The sequence below is a fragment of the Uranotaenia lowii genome, chromosome 3, assembly GCF_029784155.1.
Source record: "Uranotaenia lowii strain MFRU-FL chromosome 3, ASM2978415v1, whole genome shotgun sequence".
NCBI lineage: Eukaryota > Metazoa > Arthropoda > Insecta > Diptera > Culicidae > Uranotaenia > Uranotaenia lowii.
In genome coordinates, this window is record NC_073693.1 from 245,441,278 (window position 1) to 245,468,226 (window position 26,949).

Consider the following 26,949-nt stretch of genomic DNA (forward strand, 5'->3'; position numbering starts at 1 on the left):
AACAAAGCAAAATTCGATTGTAAACAATCGGCGTTATCTCTCAATTGGCTTGACATAGAAAAGTGAGTAGGATAGTCAAATTAAAAGCTATTTATTGTACTTTAATCTAAAGAGAATTGCAATCGTTAAATGAAACACTCTACACTCATAGCTCGAATCTAACACCAAAAATGACATTCTTACTCAGTGATAAAATTGGCATAAAGAGATGACAGAAATAGGAACAAACAGCATTTTCTATCTACACACACTTTTGCGTAACTTTTCTTTCCAGAAAAACTGAGGGTTATCCTTAAATCAAAATGTGTTGGTAACACAAACTATTTCGACCCACCTTTCTACAACTGTGGATGTTTGGAAAACAAAAATTGTACACCTATGAACTTAAAGCTACCCCGTGGGGAACCGAATCGAATCCAGATTCCCATTGTGACGATGATTCCAACGCGGTCAACAAGTCATCCTCCATAGTAATTGTCCCCGCGGGCGTTCGCCGTTATCGAGAAGCTTACATTGTCTCCGGGACCCTGTCCGTACAGGATAGCCTTCCAAAAACCTGCCGGTAAATATCTGGGAAACATTTTCTTATCGAGGACGTGATTGTTCACCTCGATCACCCTCGGCGTTACCGGGCAATCACCGGCGTTTATCAAGTTGGTATAGTAATCCACAAAGTACTTTTCGTAATCAGGATATATATACTTGGTAAAAAAGCACACATCGGACTCGGGAATTTTCATTGGGTAGTGAACGAACTGTTGATTCCCCAATGCACTATGAAAGAAGCGCATGGTAAACTGTAGAGAAAAACGTAATGATTAGAAGAACACATTTCCGTCGAATTTCCACATGTTATACCTTAAAATCTGTACCCAATTCTTTTTTTATGATGATTTTTCCAGTCAGTGCCGTCGTTGTGCGATTAATTTTCTTAACTCGTATATCATATTCGACTGCCTCGGCACCGCTGTATTGCTCGAATCCCTCGAACATCGGTTGTAACGCTAATGCAACGTTGACTAGGAGCATCACAGAGAACGTAACTTTGAATGTCATTTTAAATATTGTATGAACTAGTTTCTGTTCAAGACAGATCGCGAATCATCGACCATATTGGCGTTTCATTAATTTATATATTACAAGCACCCGAGTGATCTTTACTGATTGATTAAATGCCGAGAGGAAGCTCATTACACAGTACACAGTAGCTAATAATTGTGTCACGAACGAATGGCGTAATAATCTCAGGATGTTTACTGTATTAAACTTATAATGGCAGATTTCGATTGTAACATTACACAACTCTGGTTAGCTGAACCGATTGCCTATATAGAACACAAGATAAATCCACATTAAAACAACATGTAATGGTATGGATAGATACCTATTTGGTATCCACTTAAAGCGAGTTATGCTTGTTTATTTTGCAAAGGGTGTTCACGATGAAATTGTCACACTATGAAATTGCTCTAACTATTGAATTGTTGGGTAGAATTAAATGAAAATATGGGTGGATTTAGTTCATAGTGCATTGTTTATATCTTGCAAGTTTTAAAGTCCTATGATCAAAACTCGCGGAAATGGAGTCGAAAGAACCGCTCGTGCGTGATAAAATCTTGCGCATTCATCGCAAGAACAAGGATTCACCGCCGATCGGAACCCTAGAAGTGAAGGAAAAAGTATTCCGTTCAGCACCAAACATCACAACCGCGTAGTTGGGGCCTTCAACCGAAACCCGAACGCCTCCGTTTGGGATGTGGCTAAGAAGCTGCACCTAAGCCGAAGTTCTGTCCAGAAGGCCAGAACTAAGGCTGGGCTTCGAACGTTCAAGATACAAAAGACCCCTAATCGCGACGAGAAGCAGAACAAGTCCACCAAAACCCGTGCCAGGAAGTTGTATCTCTTCATGCTGACGAAAGTTGAATCATGAACGAGTTGAAAGTTGAATCATGGACGACAAAACATATGTGAAGGCCAACTTCAAACAGATCCCCGACAACCTCTTTTTCACGGCCAAGGATAAGTTCAGCGTCCGGAGCATGTCTGTACTCAGAAGATGTCCAAATTTGCGAAGAAATTCCTGGTTTGGCAAGCCATCTGTACGTGCGGGAAGCGGAGTGCACCTTTCGTTACCCAGGATACGATGGACGGACAGGTGTACATGAAAGGGTGCCTCCAGAAGCGGCTGCTTCCTCTCCTGAAGGCCCACAACGTCCCAACAATCTTCTGGCCGGATTTGGGCTCATACCACTACTCCAAGGACGTGCTGAAGTGGTATGCGGACAATACCACGAAAATGTTCAACCCTCCCAACGCTCCGGAGCTCCGCCCCATCGAGAAGTACTTGGCGATTATGAAGCAGCACCTTCTTAAATGACCTAAGGTAGTGAAGACAGTCGAGGAACTGAAGAAAGTATGGCTTTACATGCAAAAAACTGTTGATTCACAAATTGTGCAGAATCTTATGGCCAAGGTGCGGGCATTTGCGTATGGACTGTAAATGAAATACGAGTAAAATGGTAAAATGAAGTTCAATAGTTGTTTTTCAATCTCTGAAAAATTAATGACAATCGGATGAAAACTCGAATTTTGCGAATCAATTTTGTGTATGGCAATTTCATCGTGGACACTCTTTAGGTTTGGTGTAATTTTGGTGCAAATAATTTTCTCATTGTGTAATACGTTGAAAAATGTATTACTTTTATCACCACTTTCCTGGAGTTATAGGATTTATCGTATTTCGATCTACCGCTTTTCGGCATTTCAAAATGTGATTCTATACTTCAAGGTGTCTGATGCTGCAGCAGTAAAGGATATCCATCATGTCACTTACATGATTGTGGAATGTCACCTTTTATCGCTGACTTCTGAAAGCGCTTCTGGCAAAAAATGTCAGTTCAGGTTGGCATTCGTTTCATACCGCCGCCGCCGATTGAGATTGATGCCCAAACTTTAATGCTGTACTCCAAAAAAAACGGCGGAAGAGCGAGCAGTACAATGCCTTCAGAGTGGTAATATCGCTGAATTCTTTGCTGTTCCTTACCAGAACTGTTTTAGTCTTCGCCATGGGTTCAGCAAGATGTTCCTTGAAATTTAGAGTCTCATTCACAATCACACCCAAATCAAAAATGGGTTGAACTTTCTGAAGTACTGTGTTAACAGCTGTGTAAAAATGCGCGATCTCAGCCTCAATCTGCTTCTAGTGAATGTTATAATTTTTTTTTTTTAAATTACCTTCAGTCGCAATCACTTGGCACCAGAGCATAAGCTTATCGAGATCATGTTGCAGTGACAAACAGTCTGAATTTTGTGATATTGCGGTACATTTTTAGATCATCAGCGTAGAGCACTAATTCAGAACCAATTATATCACAAAGGTCGTTCATAAACAAGTTGAACAGTAGTGGACCCAAAAAACTCCCTTGAGGAACTCCTGAAGGAACAGTGAAGTATTGGAATTTCATGTAACCGTGTCGAACAAATGCAGTTCTGCCTCGGAGATATGATTCGAATCTTTTTACAAATCATGTTGGGAATCCCATTTTTTCAGTTTGACGATCAGCTTGTAGAAAAGCCGATCCAGTGCCTTGGCCAAGTTCACGTGTAAAGCATCTACTTGCTTTTTATGTGCGGCACAACCTGATAAAGGGAACCTTCACAATAAAGTTCGACAAAGTTGATCGCTTTTTGCGAAATCCGGGCTGACATTCCCAGACCCATTAACCCTCATTCAAGATTTGTTTCACCGGCTAGACTTCATTTGACACTCCTGACTAAAACCGGTGTTTCTCAACCAATCGGTTCTAAATTTATAGTATTAAAAACCTTAAACACGTTAGTACTCTCAAAATCTCGGTTAATGAATCGACTAGATGGCACTCCCAATTGATGTAGATGTTCGGCAATCTGGAACGTTACGCATCATTACACCACTTGTTCGGTGGGTTCGATTCGATAGCAAAGAGTGATTACTTAAAGTCCTCGAAGGAGCATTAGAGTTTATCATTCCTAGCAAGTCTGGCAACTGAATTTCTCCATTCAGTATTTTTGCGATGACTGATGCCTGTTGAGTTTTCGGCGGCACTGTAATGTTTCTATTTAATCCCAGAAGCTGGCACCTGTCAGAATATACGGAAAGGCACAACCGAGCACGCTAACTAGTAGCTTATTAAGTCTACACCATTCACCAAAGTGATCTAGCGAAGATTAAAGGTGTGCACAATTGCCAGTGGATTCAACTGGAACGAATAGTTTAAGAGCATCAGCATATCCTATTTTGTTTCCAATTTCCAAGCTAACCAAAATCAGGTCGTTGAAAAACAGAACAAACAGTAAAGCTCCCAAATTGCTCAATAGCGGCACTCCAGACCGGTTAGTAAAAGGAAATTATATGCTATTACCAAATTTGAGCCTAATACTCGGTAAAGAATGATTTCAACCAAGAGACTATGTTGTCATGAACACCAAGCTTAGCTAACTTTGCGAGTAAGGTTTCGTGAAAATCGTATCAAATGCCGCTTTGATATCGATGTATATTGCATCGACCTGTTTTTTCCTGTCTATTTGGTTCAAAACGACGTGTACGCTAAAAGATTGGTACTCACCGATCTACCAGACATGAATCCATGCTGTTCAGCGGCAATGTGATGTGAAGAAGCGCGTAAAAGGCCTTAACTTACAACAATTTCGAAAAGCTTGGATCCTGCAGATAAACCCGTAATGCCTCGATATTGCTTCACATTTTGTCGTTCGCCATTTTTAAAGACAGGAAACATGAGGGAATTTTTCCAATAGTCCGGGAATTTACGTTGTTGAAATGATCGGTTAAAGATTTGGGCTAGCGGCAATGAAAGAGCTTCGATGCATTGACTGTAAATAACAGCCGGAATTCCATTTGCTTGAAGTCACCTGCGTACTAGGTAACGATTTAAAAAGTCACTTGCCACCGACTTGAGTCACGCCAGAAAACTATGAGAGTTGTGTGTATTGCTTTGAATTTGGTCGTTTTTCAAGACGATAAATAAACATTTAATAATTGAAAAAATAAGGGTTTTTTTTTATCCAGAATTCTAAGCTTATAAATAAACTAATCGGATAATTTCAAGGTACAGACCCCGTTCGATTTTGACAACATTCGATTTTGGCAACATCCGAGCAAAAAGCGTTCGTTTTTGGCAACATTCAAAAAAGACGATTTTTTTTGTCACTTTTTTATTTTTTATTTTCATTTCAAAATATTTCAAATTAATCAAAATTAATGTAAAACGTAATATTTGCTTGAAATTTTTCAATTCGGCTTAATTATAATAGTTTTAAACAGTAAAATCATGAATTTTTCCATGTTTCACTGCTTAAAACTAATATAATTGAGTCAAATTGAAAAAAATTATGCTAATATAAGATTCTACATCAATTTTGACTAATTTGAAATAAAAATAAAAAATAAAAAGTGACAAAAAAAACCGTTCGATTTTGGCAACATTCGATTTTGGCAACATGAAATTTACGGGCGTGTTGCCAAAAACGAACGGGGTCTGTATTTGCTACGAAATTTGAGATTTAGAATATTTTCTTCGTGATAAGCTGATATAGATACTATTTTGTATTTCTCGAACATTAAAGCTGTTTTTTAAACTGAACCTTTAGCAACGAGACTCACACTTCCGAAGATGATGATTGACCCTTGAGGTCCACGAATCATCCCCCGTAGTAGTTGTCCCCGCGCATGTTTACGGTAAGTTCAAAAGTAAGGTTATCTCCAAGACCTTCCCCAGTCAGGACTGCCTTCCACAAACCCGCTGGCATATATTTCGGGAACATTCTTGAATCCATTATATGATTGTTCATCTCCACCACTCTAGGGCTAATCGGGCATTCACCAACCTTTGGTAAGTTGGTAAGGTAGTCCTTGAAATAATCCACATAATCAGGATAAATAAACTTAAAGAAAAAACACACATCGGATTCGGGAATTTTCATCGGATAGTAAATGAACTGTTGATTGCCCAACGGACTGTGGAAGAAGCGCATGGTAAACTGTAGTGGAGGAAGCAATTAATAATGTGACTTTGTATGTCGTCAAATTTCTATATGTTCTACCTTGCAATCTGCGCCTAGTTCCTTTTTAAAAATAATTTTTCCAGTAGCAGCTGTCGTTGTACGGTTAATTTTCCTTATTCGTACAGCAAATTCTATTGTTTCAAAACCGCTGAATTGCTGGAATCCTTCGTACATCACTTGTAGCGCCAATGTTACATTGGCTAGGAGTGTCACAGTTAGAATCGTGTTGAATATCATTCTCAATTTTGAGTGAACAGCTTTCTGCTGCAACCAATCTGCGACTCATTTATTATATTGGCGTTCAGTTTATTTATATTTGTGATTATAAGCAATACAATGGCAAATTTTAGTTGTAACTCGTTTCCAGTAATTATGATTGATAGCATTTAAATCTAGATAAATTTGAATATTTGAACAGCCTAACAATGTAGTATAATGGGTAGGTATCTAAGTGCAAAAAACGTGTGATAAATGTCATGTTATATGATAAAAAGGTAGGTACTCTCATTTTGCTTGTTCAATCAAGTAATCATGGTAATTTTATATGTATACCTAGTAGGGTAACGGACTTAAATTGGACCAGAGGACTTATTTTGGACCACCTTGTTAGCTCTCTTATAAAAAAATAATCATGAAATTTTTTAGCAAATATTGTTGAAGCTCGGGCACCTCATGTGATGCACTATCTTTTTTTTCATTATTGGTTGCTTTATAAGAAAGCTAAACAAGGTGGTCCAAAATAGGCCCCTTGGTCCAAAATAAGTCCGTTACCCTATTGGTTGATATTTTGAGAAGCTGTCCCTGCCAAAATATAAGATCAGTACCAACACGTGAAAAGGGCCTATTCATTTATAACATTTCGAGAAAAATGCGTTTGAAAATTTTGCAACCTTTTTTAAACTGCTTATCAAAATTGACGTTAAATCTATCAAGTTTATGTCACTCAAACGGCCTGTAGGAGTATTCTTCATATGTTTGTATAGATATACGGATATTTTCATGGAAAAAAAGCTCGAAATTGCTTATAGAACCTAGCTGGAGTATGATTTTTATCTAAATGGTCATACACACTTTGCCTTGAACTGTATGTCTGATGTGTGTACTGTGAGTGAGATGGATATAAAATTTTGCTTCTTTTTTGACAAACGCTTATGGAGAGACCCAGTGGAGTTAGTGAATAGCTTTTTTCCGTTTGCTATGTTCTGGCGTAAAGGGTATATAAACCAATTTTTGTGGGAGTAATGTCATATTATGTCTATAGATTTTAAGATCATCTGCTCAAATTTCATTTTAAATCTAATAGGAACTGATAAATTCAAAACGGTTTTTTTTTTCATAAGTAGAGCTTATATTAGGCTTCATGAATCCACTCAAAACGGATTTTGTTTGCTTTGACTTTTATACACCCTTTTCTAATGTTGGTGCTGAGGTAATATTAGTCACTTACATATATGTTTTTGTAATGTGTAAAAAAAACATATAAGTGACTAATGTGTGAAAGTATTTGGTTAACTGTTTTAGCGTATGAACAATTCCGATGATTTCGATGATTCTCTGCTGACATAAAAATGGCAACTGAGGATAATTTAAAGCTTAGAAAGTCGGCAATGTTTATTTTGCATTTCACTCTACAAATGATAGGAAAACAAAAATTATCATTTAAAATATGTTCAACATTAATTTGAGCCCATTTGTTAAACTTACAACACTTTGGCAAAACAACACGACTTAAATCGGTCAAGCACGCTACAAGATGAATCTAACAAACAACTGATACAAATCTATCATATGAAATAACATAGACACTGATTCCATGACATCAAACATGCAAATACCAATGTTCTCCTTGTTTCATTTATCATTTCACGAAAAGTTACACGTGAATGTTATATATAAACTTCCGAATTGAATGAGCTACATGATCATTTGCTCGGCGGTTTTGATTCAATGGAAAACTGTAGTCTGTTAAGGGTGGAATGGCTTTCACTTGTTCTGTGTTGCGTCGTTGCGCTGCAGTTCAGTTCAAAATGTTCCGCAGCAAAGGACGTTCTGTATGAAGGATTCGAGCAGTATAATGGCACTGAAGTTGGCGAGTTTATCCTCCGCGTGAAGAAACTTAATCGCACCACGTCGGCCCTTTTCGGTACCATAAATCTGAAGAAAGATTTGGGAGCGGATCATAACGTGAGTTTACTTTAAAAAAAATATAAGTAAAAATATAATAACTGTTTTTTCCTCAAGGCAGATTGACATAAACTTCTTTCACAGCCCGAAGGGAAATCAACAGTTCAACCACTACCCGATGAAGATTCCCAAAACAAATATGTGTGATTTCACTAAAAACGTCTTTCCGGATTATGAAAAGTACTACAAGGATGTGGTGGATAATATATTCCAAGTTGGGGATTGTCCCATAACTGCTCGGGAAATGACGATGAACAACCACATTCTCGATAGTAACATGTTTAGTCCGTATAACCCGTCCGGATTGTGGAGAGCTGTTATCAAGGTGGAAGATTCAAGCGGAGAAGGGTTTACCGTAGCCTGGACCATGAATGCGTATGGCGAAAACTATTTTGGTTAATACGATACCTATGAATAAAGTATTTTGTGACAAAAAAAAACTCTATAAATGAAATTAGCTTAGCTTAGCTTGATTGACTACTCACATCCACCTGAATCATTGAACTCGAAATGTTGCATTACTTATTTTTACAAATAGCTTACTGAAAAAGTTTATTTCGCTTTCATGATCAATTAATGATATTATTGTTTGTCTCTTATTTTCAACAATAAAAACATTTCGAAAACCATGATAGCAGGCGTGGCTAAGTAGAAATAATTCCACATCGCCAATGGTTGCTACTCCGTGATTGACCGAGGTCATCAACTTTGTCCAGAGATCAAATGAATGGTGTCTGGGATTGACAGAACATTCACAATGTACAAAACTGATGCTCTCTCTTTGAACGTCAATAACGGCGCCGGCCACGTCCTAGTAGTCAATAGATAGAGAGGAAAATAAGAGAAAGGGATGACAGAATAAAAATTCACGCTTTAGGACCGAGGTCACCTCTGCATCCTAGCAAAACAATTTTGGTTTGGAGGTTTGGGTGGTAGGATATGATTAGGAGACACTTTTGACTAGTGTGATCTGGTTGTTTTAAGCCCTGTTCTCGAAATTATTCTTTGATATAAATTCTTTAACTGCTACAAGTAGAACCCTACTAAATTAACTCAGAAATCGTGAAAACTTTCTTAGGTTTGATCGTTTAGTTAATAAAGTAGTTAAACTCAAGAGTTCAGTATTCGTTTTGGTTAATGTGCGGTCACAGGTTTTCAGGCACCTTCTTTTATCCTAATTTTTTTAATCGTGATAGTTTTATTTCTCTCCTTGATGTCTAAATCAAAATCAGATTTTCTTATACTACCTCTTGCAATGATGAACTACATTCTTTTAAACTGTGGGACAGATAAATAATAATCCTTAAGTTACTGTAGTTATTGTAAAACAATTTAATATCAAATAAATATCTAGTGTAATTAAGAACAACATTTCCTAAGCCTAAAAAGAATCATCTTTAAATAAATTATTTTCAAAAAAAAAATCATACTTCAGAAACCAATTTCTAATGTTGGTCATAACGGTTATAAAATGACTTATCCTTCTTCTTCTATTATTAAATATGAGTTTTTTAACGTTTTTCAAATCGATTTGAAGTCCCGTGTTTCTTGAATAACTATTGATAATTTTCTGCTTTTGATTAATTCACCCGAACAGTTCGAGCCAAATGTTCATAATGAAATTATTGGTATGATGAAACCGGAACAATTTTGTCTCCAGTTAACATTCTATTTCTGTTCTATTTTCAATTATTTTTATGTTTATTTAAACATTTCGATTGCTAAAGTGGGCCTTATCTTCTTAATCAAGTCAATCGCTAAAAATAATTATACAGAGTATATTTAATTCCAAAATTTAAAAAAAAAAAAGTTTTTTAATACTCACAGGATTTGCTTAATGATTTGACTGCATCGTAAAAGTGTGGAAACTTTTGGTTTTTTGTTAACAATATTTTTGAAAACCTGCTATTAGTTATTTTGGGTACCCAACGAATTAGAATTGCATTAATTTTATTAAATTTTAGACAAAACAAACTTTATGGAGAAATCATCCAAAAAAAATGAAAATCCTTGAACAAATATAAAAAGTAACATGAACTTTATATTCATTATTTTAAACTACTATTAAACATTAAATATATTCATGTTAATATTTGTTGATTTTTCAGTTAAAACAGATTATTTTTATATTTTGACTCAAAATTCTTGAGTCATATATTCCTACATAAGTTTTGAAAAATATCGGTTATGAAAAAATATATGATTTAATGAAAAAAAAAAGAATAAAGAAATATCTATCAAAATTAAAAGGAATTCTATGAAACTATGAAAGATTTATATTTTTATGAGTAACACAATTTATTAACAAATCTACTGATTCACCTGTTTTATGCTTGGGCAATATTTCTGTTATTTACAATTTAAAGATTAACTATTTGAGTAAATGCAAAACAAATCTTTTAAAATTGAAAATCATAAAGGTTAAGTTTCAAAAATGTTGATCCTGGAAGTTATTAGGTCGAAATCATTAGAAGTACGGTGTAATCTAATGGTAAAATGGGCCATTTGTATTTTTCAAGGACTACTGATTAAAACAAAAAATAAACAAGCAATTTAATTATAAATCAACGCTTCTTAAATTTTCTTCTAAGGAACACTTTAATATAAACTTTAAAAAAAATCAATAAAAATAGAAATGCGAAATGCTTGTTGATATGTCGATATGAAATCCCAATCTATTTCTCTAATTTTATTATCCTTTTCAAATTCAACCTTAAAAAGATTCCTACTATATTTTAAAAGCAGTTCTTGTTTTTAGTCAAACTTCTGAGAACATTCTGAAATGTTTTTTTTTTGTTTATCACTGCAGATGAGACAAAAATCAATACAAATAGGTCAATTTTTCAAACACTAATTACAACAATTTCTCTGTTTCATATTGGCCGTCAAATGTTTCCTAATGATATTCAAAGTTTCAAAATTGAAGGAAAAATATTAAGGTTTTTTGTAATTAACTTCATGAGAAAAGACTGCAAAAAATTTATTTAAATTGTCAAACCTCTTTTTGTTAAAATGTTTCAACGTATTCTCAAACAGTTTCACCGATAAACGAAAAGTCCTAACAGGAAAGATAAAAAAATCAGTGCGATTTTCTGAAAATTCTTCTAAGCTAAGTTTTCCTATATTACACCGGATAAATCTTTCGTTTAAACATTATTTCGTTTAACACTTCTACTAACATGCTCTTAAAGAACCTCGTGCCTCTAAAACAATGACCATTTCATTTCGTTTCATTCAATTCTTTTCATTTGTTGAACGATTTTCAAACCAACTATATTTAGACACAATTAACACACGACCTATTACAGTTAAGTAGTTAAGTTCTTGCGTTGGCACAAATCCGCTTGAAAATGAATCTATATTGAGCCCCTCAGATTAACTCTTCAGTCACTATTCCATTGAGCAAACTATATAGTTTCATTGATTTCCTTCAATTTAGTAAGAATGAATTTCTCCGAATATTTAGTAGCGTTAATAAAAGGAAATACTTTCCAATTAAATCTCACCTGCCATCGGTGTTAGTTTCCATTATTAAACGACAAACCTTTTTTTGTTTTTGGAAACAATCATAAAAATGTGTCAATTTAGAGTTTAAGTAATAGAAATCTTATCTCGATAGTATTCTTTTTGGCAAATAGAAATAGCCGCAGAAAAAACAACAACCATTATTTGGGACACGACCTATCCTATACTTAAATATTCCGACGCAGTGACATCAAAACTATTAGCTATTTATCTTTTAAAATATTTTCAGATTCAACACTATAAAATATCTCAAATTCAACACTGGATAACAGGGCAGTTAATTCACATCCATGCACAATTTTAATATTCTATCCGTACACAGTACACAGGCACTTAATATTGTTCATGATCAATAACAATTTATTTATGATGAAATTTAAAAATTTTCTCACCGACTAAAATCCGCGGGAATGAAACTAATATTCGCGAACAATAAGTTAAAAATTTGAGAGCACCATTTGAAAACCCTTCGAAAACAGACATATCAAGCGTGAGTTTTCCAAAGGACGTATGTAACATCAGACAAAATCTGAGAAAAAGGAGGGACAAAATTATGTTAATATAAATAAATGCTATTTAAAGCTGTTTGATCTAGAATCAAGTTTTATCATGGCAGCTGTAGGAAAAACAATAATGTTTTAATTATAGGTTTGAGCATACTGGATTTTTTGCTGTTTCCTAGTGAATTTGTTAAAAAAAATATTTTACACCGTATTGTTGAGTTTTTTTTCACATACGCCATAATGATTCGTCGTTGTGACAGTTTAATATTTACATACACCCTTTATGATTCGTCGCTTGGACAAATTGTTTTCATTATGTGTCAAATCAGATACGTCGGTTTTTTCACATCATTGCAGATGCGTCAGTTTTAAAATAATAATTATTTTAAAACTGACGCATCTGCAATGATGTGAAAAAACCGACGTATCTGATTTGACGCATACGACGGTTTGCTGCGATCCTATCTGCTGTGTGTGCGATATTATTTGTTTTGACAGATGCGTCGTTTTACCAAAAAGAGGTGTAAAGAAGAATTTCGAAAACACTGAGAAAAGATGACATAGGTCGTTTGTATATTTTTTTAGCTAACGGCATATTATTTTTTTTTTGTACAAACAGTTAATTCATACAGAAGAAAATAAAATTTACTATACCGTGCAAACAGTAACTCAATTTGTTTACTTTTGCGACATACGTCCTTTTGAAAACTCACGCTTGATATGTGTGCAACTTAAGGTCAAAAATAAAGAATGAGCAAACTACACTCCTCCATTCTGATAAAAGAAAATTATCATTAGTAATCAATGAGATACTTAGCTTCGATCAGTTATCACGAAAACGTTTCGGATTATTCAGATATTAGGTGTTAATCCTGCTTCCATTTCCACGTAAACAAATAACTTTTACGCATTTGTTTTGTTTCTTGTTCTTTGGAGTTGACATTTGCAGACGACAAGTGCGTAACGACCGTAACGTTCCACTTTCCAATGTAACTCCGCGCCGGGGGGTTTCAAAAAGAACTTGTTTTCAACTTTTCCATGCTAACACCGCGAAAGATATCAATAACTTGGGAACCCTAGTCCTGGTTAACAAGGTACACCATGGAAGTGGAGCGATTAGAATCCAAACCCGAATTTTAAAATCATGATTCTTCGCACTTTGTGAAAGCATTGAGAGAAACTTTCAGCCACAATCACTTCAGAGCCCTTTAAGTAACACGAATTCAACAACTCTTCACTATTTATCATCTTTTTTACACGAAACGGGATCATTTTCTTTACAGGACGTTACAAAACACCTTTAAGCAAGCAGCGTTGCCAAAAACTCAAAAAAAAAACTCTATAAATGAAATTCTATAGATACTACTCTGGGTGTGTTTCGAGGAACTTATTGTGGACCAATAATATTCTCAGTCTATTTGAAGACGTACTGTTGCTCTTCGAAGGTCCAAAGATTGTTTATGCAAGGAAAATTGTTTGTTGTGGAATTCTTTTGCGGTGGAAGGGAGGTCGAGTTTAATTCAATGAATTCAATGAAATATTTTTGTTTCTTATAAATCCGAAGCTTATTTTTGGGCTTCTCCTTTTGCTCAAGTTGAATCATGATATCTTCTGATCTAGAAGCTGAAGCGAGCGTCCGAAATCCAGCTCCAGTCCGAGCTCCAAGACCAATCCATAACATAAAATGACGTTGCCAAAAGGATCGACGATTTTCAATATTCAACATCACAAACGTGAAGCCTTGAACATCGATTTACTCAAAACTCATTAAGTAGTAATACGACCTTTTCAAAACTATTTATATTTTGCTAGATTTTTTGGTTTCAACCAAACTTTTTTTCTGACAGTTTTTTCTGATTCCCTTGGAGACATGGCTCAACCAAAAACCAAAAAATGATTCAAAACGGTCGTTGTGATTTTTATACATGATTCAAGGCTTAGCTTGTACATCTGTTCATCTGTGGCTAATCTAAGTACAAGGAACTCATCCAACTATGAACTATGATATTCAATTACCGATGATATCATTTTCTAACCAGTAGAAATAAGCTAATTACTATTTTTCTTACTAATGCAGCCTGTTTCGAAACATATGTATGTAATCAAAAAGTTCAATTACAAGTTTTAAATAGCATTAATTTTTTATCTGTCCAACGTTATTCAAAATAGCCCGATTTTCCAAACGTTATCTCTTCAGTGTACCCTGTAGCTAGTGTTTCTAAGGGCGGTATACTTTTAACCACAGCAAGAGAATTATTCCTGTTTTTGATACGTATGAAAGTCAAAAAAAAAAAAACACCAAAGCGGAGGCAATATAAGTACATACATAAATTTCATTTTTTCTAAAGCGACGAAAACTAGACCAAATGGACATTATCCGACACCTTATTCGTACCTATCTAAGGAATGAAAGAGATCCCAAGATTTTACTCTCATAGCCTACAAATCGTTGCCAGCGAAAATATTTTCCAATTCCCTCATTGGTCAGTATTACCCAATTCCTATCTGATTTTTAGCCTTCTGGATGCACCGCTGAGAACATGACGATGATTGTCTCACTTGACGCCCGCGCGGGAGCAAAATCATTTCAAAATTTACAAACATGGTGGACTTTCTATCACATACGATTTAAACTGACTTCAGATAACATTTTATACGATCTTTTCACTTTTCTATTTCACTTAAGTTATCATTTCTGAAACGATTTTCATGTTGGCTGAAATGCTGTTGGGTGGCGAAACGTAACTTTAATTACTTTAAACTTTTTTTTTTAAATACAGGATGATAATAAATACTTTTAAAAGATGCTTTAAAACCTTAACTCTGCTTAATCAAATTAATCAAATCGACCCACCTAAATAAAAAACCACATTCTATGGAACCTTGCCAACAACATCAAACATGAAAAATTGATTTTTAGGGACCAATTACATCAGCCTTCCTTTACATCGATTCGCCAACTAGGTATACAATAGACTGAGCCGATTTGGGGTAATTTTTGAGTTTATTAAACCCTGGGATCTAAAAAGCTTCGTTTTGGTCCAAAATTCGTCCATGATTTTTTGCAGGATTTTTAAGTAACGTTTACATGAGTAAATTTGAACTTTTAGGGACAATTGAATACAGGGCTGGTAGCGGTTTGACAATGAAATAGTAGGGACTTTAGTGACTAAAATTTGAAAAAAGTGACCAAATAGTGACTTTGAGGACCGAAAAAAGTGACCAAATAGTGACTATGTAGAACGAAAAAATAACTTTGAAGTACAAAAAATGTGCGATGGACCCTTCCGGGGGGGGTTTTCAAAATTCAAATTTAGATAAAATTAATAACAATACCAAAAATAAACAATTGAAAAGGAAAGGGTTTTCTTACACCATTTGTCACTCATGTTCAACACAAAAACTAAAAAAATGGACTGATAAACAAAATTTTGGAAACATATTACAATGAATGATTCAAATTTTCTATAAGTCAAGAAAGTAAGAAATAAATTAGTTTCAAAAGAATTTCTCAGCAAATTTAAAATTAAAAAAATATCTGAATTATAAAACAAATGTCAAATCTTGTACAAAACTTAGCATGAATAGATGTTAGGAAAATGATAATAGTTGTTAATTTTTATTCATCTAAATTTGGAATTCTTTTTCTCATTTTTAACTGGAATTGTAATTTTTTAATTTGAACAAAAAATATTTAATCACGATTTAAAATGTAAATTACCGATTACTGAATAAGAAATGAATTTTGAACAGAATTTATTCAATGTTTGATGTTTTAATTTAATTTTATAAAAAGAAGAATATATTTATAATTATTTTAAAAGTGCCAGTTATAGAAGCCAGACATAAAACCTTTAATAAAGTAAAATCCTCCATGTTCAACTACACTGACAAAGAAATTTTAGAAAATGAGTAATTATGTGAATGATAAAAACTGATAAAAAATTAAAAATAATGAGTTCAAAACTTTTGTTATTAACACTGCGTATTAAAATTTATTTTGAAAGTTGCTACTTAGAACAATTTTTCAAACTTTTTAAATTAATTTCAAAATCATGATCGATCCAAAAATATGATTTCATATAAAAAATATTAATAAAAAGTTTTTAAAGTTTCAATCGCAGGTTTTTAAGCTTTGAATTACAAGCTCTGAGTATTTTGTCTCTTTTGATTAAAATATTGGGTCCTGAAAGAACAGAAGGTTGAAATTATGTTATCTCAATCTTAGTTACACTTCTTAATAAAAACCCATTCTAACGAAAGACGAGATAGGGTTTTTTGTATATCAAGTTTTCAGTTCCAATACAAAAGGTTGATTTAACCAAAAACTAAAATCTACAATCAAAGTTAGTTTCAATTCACGAACGTCAAATAATGTCGTAGATCGAAATGTCTCAAGTCAAGGGTGATTCATGTCGAAATTCCGCCAGAGGCGAAAAAAATTTCTGACTGACTGATCAAGTAATTTACCGTTACTACCCTCAATATTAACACGCGCAATTCAAATTACTCTTTCATTGGTTTATTATCGGTGAAAAAAGTGACTTTTGGTGATAAAAGTGACCATTTTTCGGAAAATAGTGACTTTAGTGACCAAATGATGAAAAAAGTGACTTTTTAGTGACTGACCCAAAAAAAGTGACCAAGTCACTAAAAAGTGACTCGCTACCAGCCCTGTGAATATTTTGTACTGAAAAATAAACATCATTTTTGTTTCTTCTGTGGAACCGAGCCAGCTCATGCTTTTTGTGCCAATTTATGCATTCTTAGTAGAAAATTTTCCGCCAAACAACTTTGCCGAAGATCATAACTTCGTATCTTATTACGCAAAAAAGTTATTAGCTGTTTAACAGGGGTATGTCTTTTCGCATTGATAATCAATAAATTCAATTTGACATCACTGCTGGAGCCTCGCGAAGTATTGCATGAAAAGTATTTATGCAATACCTCGCTAGGCACCCAGCAGTGATGTCAATTAAATTAACTATTTTCGAATGCCAATGGACATACCTCTGTTAAACAGCCTAAAACTTTTTTGTCTAATAAGAAACGAAGTTATGGTCTTCGACAAAGTTTTTCAGTACAAAATATTCAATTTACCCATACAAATCTAAAAGTTTAAATTTACTCATGTAAACGTTACTTAAAAATTCTGCCAAATATCATGGATGAGTTTTGGACCAAAACGAAGCTTTTTAGACCCCAGGGTTTGTGATTTTCAAATATTACCCCAAATGAACTCAGTTTAGCATACAATTTGTTCAAGTTTGAGTGAGTATTCCATGCAAGTTTTTTCCATCCATGTTTTTCTTCATACGAAAACCCTCGAAAACGAATTAAGTATTTTACAGTTTTTTTCACTAAGTGTTAAATATGCAACAGATACATAGTATGAGAAAAATTATTGTTTATGTGATTTTCACGATTAAAAACAATGAAATTAAGGATTAAAGACAATCTATCAATATTTCAAATTTTACTAAGAGATCCAAGAATTTATCCATAGGATTGTGAAGTATGTTGAAAAAAAAGATCGAAGACCACTCACTCCAGTACTACAGGTTAGGCTCAGTGAGTACAAATGTCAACAACAACCAGAAGAGCGAAAAATCGATCAAATCCCAAAATAAAACAATCGTGTTTCCACAACTGGAAGTTGTCTCTTCGCCATGTGACTCTGACTTTCGCACAGTTGTTTTGCCTGCTTACTTAGTAGTCGACCTTCCACTCGTTTGTTGAACGTCAGTCGGTACCGGGTAGCTTTAACCGAACACCCACCGAGAGCATTTATACCGCATATACATATTATAAACTGCAGTCGTTAAATTGTGGACTTATATATGAGCACAAGCAAGTTACACGACCTGGCGGCAGTGATAATTGGCTTCCGATAGTGTCGACATAACGGAAACTGTTATCGTATCGTGACGTCCGATGTATATGATTGTCGATGCGCCCCCCCCTAAGGATGCGCTCGAGGTGGTGTATGGTTCAAAAATGTGTTACTTACGACAGGTATTTCGGCGTTATTTTAATATATAGGGGAGAATGAGGATACTTGATCCCAGGGGATACTTGATTCCTTAGCTATATCTCGAAACTGGAATGTCTTACAAAGATCAAATGTTGTCGAAAAATGTGCCAAAATGAGCAAAATAACAATGCTTGTAGTTTAAAAAATTTTAACAAAATAATTGTTTGAGTAATTAAACTTTGTTTGAAAAATTTCACAAAGTGTAACTTGAAGATCTTTTTTCATCACATTAAAATGTTCCTTACATGGGAAAATTATGAAAAAAATATTTGTTCCAATGTATCAATCGTTCAAATGAACATATTTTCAAAGCAATGGAAAACTTTCAACTTTTTTCAAAAAAAGTTTTCTAAAAGGTTGATTATGGGTACAATTGATCCCCTAGAGTTGGGTACAATTGATCCCCCTTCCAAACGGCATATTCTTCTTCTGAATTGATCGTTATGATTGCTGATTACGAAATTACTAATATTTATCCAAAAACTAATATTTATCAAACAATTGTCTGAAGAAAAGAGCAAAAATAATTAATTTTCTCTTAATGATAAAAAAAGCGCCTTTAAGTATGCAATGTTATTAGCGTTGAGACAAAGTTATAGAATTTTCTTCTTATGTCTGCTATAAATTGTGAAATGATTACAAACATGACCAAAATAGTCAATTAACATTCTATCTTGGGGTTTTGTTTGATTTTTATACAAGGATTAGGGCTTCCTGAATAAAATATCAAGTCTCCTTCAATGGGGGATCAAGTCTCCCCTAACTTCAGAAAAATAGCATTTTTTTTTACTCCCACGAAAATGCTTCTAGTTCATCAACGGGTTCAAGTATCATTCTAATTTTTGGAGTATAGAAACTTGAAGTTACAAGCTGTCAGAAAATGTCAAAGACGGCGAGTTGCTAAATTTTTCCAGAAAGATATGGTGAAAATAAGAAAAGGGGATCAAGTTTCCCCACTCCCCCCTACTAAATAAAATATAAAGCATTATCAGGAAGCCTTCAATTATGAAAATCTCATCTCAGTCGTACCTGCAATTAACAGGTTTAAAGAAATTCAAAAACTTTTTTTTAAATAAATACAGTAAGTTTTTTTTACGCGGTAATACGTACCGCGTAAAAAAATCTACGTAGATAAATCCACGTTAATTCCCGAGAACCGTGTAAAAAAACCGTGCTTATTGCGGAAAACCGTGGAAAAAAACTTGAGGTTGGAACAGGGAGGACCTGACATGAATGACATGATATGACATTCACAATGACAATGACATGATAATGACATTGAGACCTAAGACATGAGACCTAAGACATGAGACCTAAGACCTGGGACTTGAGACTTGAGACCTGAGACCTAAGATCTGAGACCTGAGACAAAATACATAAGACTTGAGACTTGAAACCTAAGAACTGAGGCCTGAGACTTTTCTTTTTTTGTCTCAATTCTCAAGTCTTAGGTCAAAATGCGGAAACTTAAACAACACTATTTGCAATTGTGAGTCCCCGGATGAGTTTTTTTCTAATTGGTTCATTCTTAGTTTTAACAGTGATTATCTTATCTACAACTTTACAGAATAAGTTGAGAAAAAATTCGGAAAGGTTTACAATCCATGCACTGTATGAAAAATACATCATTTTCGAAACATCACAAATTTGCAGATTTTTGTGTAAAAAAACGGAATAAGCAAAAAGCCACTTTTGATGAGATCGGAAAAATCCTCAGGAGGTTTTTCTAATTTTCATGTGAACTTTAAGGGGGGGGGTCTAACACTTTCAAAAAATCGATTTTTTTATTTTTTTATTTTCTTATTGTAAAACATTTCAAGAATGTTGTCTCAAATTTTCAAGTCAATTGAAGCAAAACTGTAGAAATTATAGGCCTTTATCTCCTCCTATCTAATACTGCAAGAAAGCAAGAGCAGAAACTTCAAACGCGTTTTTCTCGAAAGCACATTTTTAAAGTCAGTGGACATCGTCATTTGAAAACTACTTATCCGATTTTTTTCAAATTTGGAACATATTTTCTACATATAAAATACCAGACCCCAACGTTTTTCTTTTTTTGTTTTTTTTTTACTTCGGTGAGATTTTTCAGGTGAAAAATGGCGGATTTTTTCGTGAAAAATCGTAGTTTTTACTTCAAACAGCCACAAAAATTTCATAATTTTTTTTTTAAGTTAAATAAAAACGTTGGGGTCCATCTATTAAAAATATTTTACTCTGATTTTTTGACTTCAGATTCCACTGCAAATCCTGTTTTCTAAGACTTCAGATTTCCACCGCAAATCCTGTTTTCTCAAAGGCATCCTCGAAAGTGCTCCGTCACCGGCTCATTTTCCAATATTTTTCTACGAAAAAATTACTAAATGTTTTTTTAACAATGCTTTGTATAATGCAAAAAATTTGAATACATTTGTTTGAACGATAGCTCTAGAAAAAATCGTGAAAATGGTGTTTTTTTATACCCGTAAGACCCTACCCCCCACTTAAAACTAGCGAAGATTGAATTTGTTTCCAATTTTAGTGTTGCAGCGCTGTGTATTGAAATGAACCCATGCACTGTTATTATTCAGCGAAGACAACATTCAAAATCTGAACTAAGAGATGTGGAAGCCAAGCACCAAGAGGAATGCGTCACTAGTTTTTTTTTTGTTTGCCATAATTGCTGTGTCTCGCGCGATCCAGAAATGAAATCAGCAACGAGTCTGTGTGCGTATACTCTGTACGATGTACCGAGTGACTGACGGGATTAATGACTTCGAATAAGGTTATCCGCCTTAAGAACTGTTGTTGTGTGTACATAATGTCAACCACCGCAGCACCAGCTGATAGTTTTGCCTGATGCTGATGAACTGTTTTTTTTCTTCATTTCTGTTCTCTCTTCCCAGGATGTCGTACTTTTGCAAGGTAAAGCGGAACCGGTTCACAAATTGTTAATATATCACGCAATGTTAATTGAAATAAATCGAGTTTTTAAAGTAAAAGAGTAAGAAATAAAGTATACAAAATTTGATTTTATATTATTTGTTATTATTGAGCATTGCGTCAGTGTTGATAGATGACGACTACGTTACTGGGGATGAATAACGCGAAAGCGTTAAAATCCTAGTGTTCAGTCCACCAAGCGTACTGAAGAATGGGAGAAACCGAGAGAATGGAGAAATCCCGTTGCGCGACGCCCAAGTAGCGAGAGCTATAAAAGCAAGCGGTCGCGTCTCCGCGGGGTGAGTTTTAATCCAACCGTCGCGCGATCTACATCGTCCCGAGAGCGGCTCAGAAAGAGAGCTAGCCAGCAGTGGGCAGGGACCGAAAACAGCACGAACACAGTAAGTGCAACACAATTTGATGACACAGCACTTCCGAAACGAAACTGTGCTGTGTCTGTGTCAATCTAAATTTGTTGCGTGTCGGCCGCAACACAGCACAGTATGCGACACAGTTGACGACACAGTGTGTTCGTGTGCCGGTCCCGATACGATTATCATTGTTCAGCTTTTTTTTTTCAATTCGTCGCCTACTTGCTAGCAGCCGAACTGGATAATTTTTTTTCTTTTGCTTTTGCTCAACACAATGTAAGTGAAGAGCTTCGCCATTGAAAATACGGAGAAATACTGTCCAGTCAAGTGCGACGGGTGAAAAAAAAGCCTTGCTCGTAACAACACTGTGCTGCGTGCTGTGTTATCCTCGACACGACACAACTGGGAACTGTGTCGTGTTGATTTGATGCAACACAACACAATTGAAGTGCTGTGCCAAACCAAAGTGTCGCACACAAAAATTTATGTGTCAGCACTCCAGGATTTGTGTTGCACGTTATGTACTGTGTTGTGTTTGTGTTTTTTGTCGGTCTCTGGCAGTGGGCTGCATCAAGGCCACCAGAAAGAAGCAGCAGTCAGCGTTGCTCGTCGAATAAGAAGAAGTGAAGTGAAGTGAAGTGTAAATAGTTCAAGAGAAAATAAACAATGGAACAGCAGTAAATCGAGTTCTCTTTTGCTTCGCTCCTGCTCTTGCTCCGATTCCACAACCAATCGGCTCTTTTCAGAGCCTACTCCGAAAGAGTTTGGATCTCGGTCAACTAGGCGATCGAGATCCCCCCGAGCCTTGGCCCCCAGGCAGCGTTCTGTCAACCTGCCTCCACTGGTGGGACAATCATGCGTGATTGTCCCTTTGAGGTCCAATCCCACGAGGGGGGCGGACAAATTTGCCACACCAGTGGTAGTTTTGCCAAGCGCTCACAGTAAGCATACAGTCCACCCTCTCCACCTAGAAAAAAGAAGAAGAACGACTACGTTACACTCAAAAAGTTAACAGGTTAAATTTACCTAGATAAAAAAGTGAATGTTCGTGAAAGCCAAAAAGTTGCCCAACAAACAATTTCTTGACGAGAAAACGCTGAAAAACTATCGTGGTATAATTTTTAATCAACAATCAAGCTGAAAGAAGTCCACCAAAATTGATTGAGAAGCGTGTTTTCAGTCCTTAACCCTCATCCGCATTAGAGTGTCAGCTTCAAAAAACAAAAAAAAAATCGGGGACCCTAAATGAATTCAAAAGTTTTTTTAATATTGCATCTTTACTTTTTTTTATGGACGAACCCTGGATCATAACTTAAGCTTTCATATGCATAAGATAGATATTTTTTTGAGTATGTAATGCATGAGCTGCAAAAATTTTTCTAAGGCATGTTTTTACCGAATTTTTCCTTTCCCGTTTAATAACGAGAAAACTAGTAGCTTTAGCTGTATATAATGTTTAAAACGCATTTTACTGACATAACAGGGTTTCTAGTGATATAAGTTCAGTTGTAATCGGTTAGATATAAAAAAGAGTCATAACGATTTTAGTTTGGAGTGTCCAATTGGCACTCCTGTATCTTAGCCTTATAACGAAACCTAGTGTGGATGAGGGTTAATCATTTTAATTCGGTGAAGTGGCAACCATGAAGACTGTTGATCAATGAAAATTATTCGTACTTAAGAAACCAAAATGAAACAAGCAAATGAAATGAGTGTTTTCAGAACATTTGCTTCTTCAAACATGTTTCATAACTTGAAAGTATCATGCGTGTTTCCATACAAAAATAATTTTCAACTGCCTTCTGCCTTCGTTCTGCGTAGAATCTGCGTAGCCTGGAAATCAATTTTTCCATTTTTTGAATGGAAACACGTAAAACACATCAAATATATGCTTGTTGTGTTCAAATATGAGCACGTAGAGACAAATGGCGCCAACACCAATTTTTGCACTTAGTTCAAGCTTCAATGTGGTTTATTAGTTTTAAAAATCCACTTGCACGTTTTTGAAATAAACGCTCGTGAAATTGAATAAAAATAAAACTTAAAGTTGCAATAAGTTGGCTAGGAAACGTCGTAGAATGTTGAAATCTCGTGCAAAACGCCCCATGTTCAGAACATTTTATTAATGTAAATCCTCATCTAACTATAGTTAAGTTTAAGAAACTAACTGCTAACGGCATCATGCAAAAGCAGGGTTAGATGCAACATTTGTATACCACAGCACTCATTCAATTTTTATTTCAATATACTGTAAAAAAGTTATCATTGAATGATAACAAATTGATGATGACATCGTTTTTAACATGGTGAAAGAGTTTTTTAAAGTTTTTGATTCTAATAAAAAATTTGAAAAATCGAGCAATAGATGTAGAAATTTTAACATTTTTCGATACCGTAACAAACTTAGTATGACGGATTGGCTTAATGATATCACCTACAAACTTTATATTGCTTTCATTATCCTATACCAACACTGTTGGTGTATAAATATTTTTCGGACAATCTCCCAGTTTTTTTTAAATAAATATTTTTATAATTCAGTTAGCTGTCTGGGGCAAAATGCAACAAAATGCAAATCAGAACTTAAGCTCATAAATCGCGTTTCCATATGCTGGGATATGATTATTTTGCATTATGCGTTTGTATACATTAAAATTTCATCCATCCTAAGATTTATTTACATGATTTAAGACAATAGAATATTTTGTAGTTTTTTTACTCCCAAATGTATGCAGCAGATTAACAATTTTTTCATAAAAACATTTTTGACAGAAAAAATGTATAATTTAATTCGAACAAAACCAAAAATAACTGCAATTGGTGCTTTATGCGTTGTGACATCAGAAATTTATCAAAAGCTATAAATTTTCAAACATTTTTATTTGATTTTTCATTAATAACAGAGTTTGTTGCAAATAACCCTTTTTTCTTAGTAGGGTGAAAATCGCATGTTTTTGAAAATTTAAAAATAAGTGGTAATACAAATAATTTTTCTGACTACGACAATTTGGTGACCCATCAACCTTAAAACATTTGATGTACAAGATGTATGATTATCTGTAAGCATTAAGATTTTAGAAGCCATTGAAGTTGAAAAGTGTTGCATGTTGCCCTAGTTGACGGTATTCAACAAAGTTTCATATTTTCAAGTATTCTACAACTTTGTAGTATAAAGTAAAGCTCCATCTATTGAAATAAAAAAGTTAGAATTTTCATTTTTTTTTATATCGGACTTTGACTAACTTTTGATACTTTCAAGTTATGAAGCATGTTTGAAGAAGAAAATGTTCTGAAGACACTTAAGACATAAGATGAAAGACAGAGGCGCTAGGAAAAAAGTTCCACTTTTAGCCATTTCGGATCACTATGCGTTGCTGTTACGTTACATGAGGTAACATTTTTAGGCTTTTCCCGAAACATGGACTTTTATACAATTTGGAACGAGTGTTTGCATAGCAAATTCATGTCAAGAAATTAACTATCAACAACTTTTCTTAAACACTTTCGTCATGGAAATGCCGTCGAAAATGAGAAAATCGCTATACGTCCTAGATTAAAATCTGTATAAGTTAAGATGACTAAACAAATCCAAATTTTAATCTAAAATAGGGGAGACAAGAGAAAACGATAGTTTCTATTCTATTCATTTTTCAGCAAAAAAGAAATCTCCTTATCCTTAAAATTTTAAGAAAAAAGCAACTAGGTTCTTGAGAGACGAGAAAATTATAAATTTTGGGCACCGGAAAATAAGTTATTATGATATTTAAATCATCTTGATCTATAATGTACACACTGCAACATGATGTACACATTATTCCTCAATTTTCAACATCATTAAATTTTTAGTTTTTCACTATAATCAGTTTTAAAACGCGTGTTTACTTTAAATTGTTTACTCGGGGCGAACAGAGCACCATTACTGGGGGCACGATGAACATTTTCTGCCGCAGAATCTACCCGCGAAATCAACTCGGTGAAGTCAATAAATTATAGAGCTACAGCTTGACTAGTTTACATCTGACGATTTAGCCTATTGGTAAGGTGTTGGAGAGGTAATCAGAAGACTCGAGTTCGATCCCTCGTCAAGTCAATTTTTTTTACTTACCGTTCATGATCGATTATTTTGATTGTTGCATTATATGGCTAGTAGCATCATCCTCAAAACAAAGCACCAGAATCATAATGTATCAGTGTATGTGAATTGTTTGTATTCTACAAACAGACAAACGTTATTTGGTTATTGCTTTGTTTGATGGATCTACGACTCACCGTTTAAAGTAAAATGCATCATGAATGGTAAATGAAAAAAAAAATCGCCTAGACTATAGGAAACGAACTCGAGTCCTCTGAATGTCTCTTAGACACCTTATCAATGGGCCAAATTGTCAGATGAAACTAGTCAAGTTGTAGCTCTATAATTCAGATTACTTCATCGAGTTGAATTCGTTGATAGATTCTACGGCAGAAAAAGCTCATCGTGCCCCGATTAATGGTGCTTATACTGCCCCACGAGGGGGTTCTCTATTATGCCCCTATAGAGACTGATTTTCAGCTTTTGGACAAAACAATTAAAATGCATTTTTTAACGTATTTATCTACTTTTTCAAGTTTCAGTCCGTTAGGAAAAAGACTTTTTTAGTGTCTGAACACGAAATAATGATGTAACTCACATATTAAAACTGTTTTCTGTGGTTAAACAAGCGTCCTTCTTACATTAGATTTAGAATGATGAGGTTTTTCTATTCTTATTTTCAACTTTGCTCATGTTTTACCTTACCTTTTTGTTATTAATCACATTAAAGTACAATCAAAAGTATAGCATACCTGAAATGAGAAAAAACAACATATCAGAAAAATTCAACAAAAATGAAATATGAAAATTGAATCGTAATCGTAACGATCAAATAAAAAATCTCGAGGAGTAAACTTTTCCGATATAAAAAGTTTGTCATAACATGTAGTAAAGAAATATTTTCCTATGATAGCATGTTTTATGACGAACAACATCTAGATGATGTACAAAGAATAGGATCTTTCCAACAAGCCAGAGATCAACTTACTTAAAGAAAATGTAATTAAATAATAACAAACACAAGTCGTGAACTGAATAAGAATCATAATTCTAAATTTAAATGAAGATTGGAAAATAATTGTTCAAAAAAAAAAAAATTTGATCTTATAACTCATTTTTTTTAAATGACCTCTAAATCAAGAACTACCAACAGAATTTAAGCTCAGAATTCTGATTTTAAATAAAATTGTAAAACTTTTTCAGTCAATACGAAAACTGAGCGTACAAGCTCAAGTTAGTTTTACGGAAACCAGAAAGATAAGAAACTTTACGCTTAGATTA

General features: G+C 34.5%; 4 protein-coding genes across 4 annotated transcripts in view; 2 read left to right on the forward strand and 2 right to left on the reverse strand.

Annotated features, from left to right (window-relative positions):
* LOC129755886 (homeobox protein goosecoid-like) overlaps positions 1–26,949 on the forward strand; it is a 370,053-nt gene that overhangs the window by 268,545 nt on the left and 74,559 nt on the right. The gene's annotated exons all lie outside the window — the stretch shown is intronic.
* LOC129755898 (uncharacterized) lies at positions 333–1,186 on the reverse strand. Its single transcript, XM_055752596.1, has 2 exons — positions 859–1,186; positions 333–797 (listed from the first exon to the last, which is right to left on the reverse strand). The coding sequence occupies exons 1-2, from the start codon at positions 1,054–1,056 to the stop codon at positions 459–461; spliced, it is 537 nt and encodes a 178-aa protein (XP_055608571.1). The 5' UTR covers positions 1,057–1,186; the 3' UTR covers positions 333–458.
* On the reverse strand, positions 5,698–6,315 carry LOC129755899 (uncharacterized). The gene is made up of 2 exons (XM_055752597.1): positions 6,100–6,315; positions 5,698–6,036 (listed from the first exon to the last, which is right to left on the reverse strand). Exons 1-2 carry the CDS (start codon positions 6,295–6,297, stop codon positions 5,698–5,700), a joined length of 537 nt encoding a protein of 178 aa, XP_055608572.1. The 5' UTR covers positions 6,298–6,315.
* LOC129755897 (uncharacterized) lies at positions 7,998–8,668 on the forward strand. The gene is made up of 2 exons (XM_055752595.1): positions 7,998–8,244; positions 8,306–8,668. Exons 1-2 carry the CDS (start codon positions 8,008–8,010, stop codon positions 8,642–8,644), a joined length of 576 nt encoding a protein of 191 aa, XP_055608570.1. The 5' UTR covers positions 7,998–8,007; the 3' UTR covers positions 8,645–8,668.

Bases quoted from the DNA above. Each gene is read 5' to 3' on its own strand.
- LOC129755897 (XM_055752595.1), top strand. From the start codon at position 8,008: ATGGAAAACTGTAGTCTGTTAAGGGTGGAATGGCTTTCACTTGTTCTG. The intron at 8,245-8,305 runs GTGAGTTTACTT...TCCTCAAGGCAG, and splicing joins ATTTGGGAGCGGATCATAAC to ATTGACATAAACTTCTTTCA.
- LOC129755899 (XM_055752597.1), bottom strand. From the start codon at position 6,297: ATGATATTCAACACGATTCTAACTGTGACACTCCTAGCCAATGTAACA. The intron at 6,037-6,099 runs GTAGAACATATA...CCTCCACTACAG, and splicing joins AACTAGGCGCAGATTGCAAG to TTTACCATGCGCTTCTTCCA.
- LOC129755898 (XM_055752596.1), bottom strand. From the start codon at position 1,056: ATGACATTCAAAGTTACGTTCTCTGTGATGCTCCTAGTCAACGTTGCA. The intron at 798-858 runs GTATAACATGTG...TTTTCTCTACAG, and splicing joins AATTGGGTACAGATTTTAAG to TTTACCATGCGCTTCTTTCA.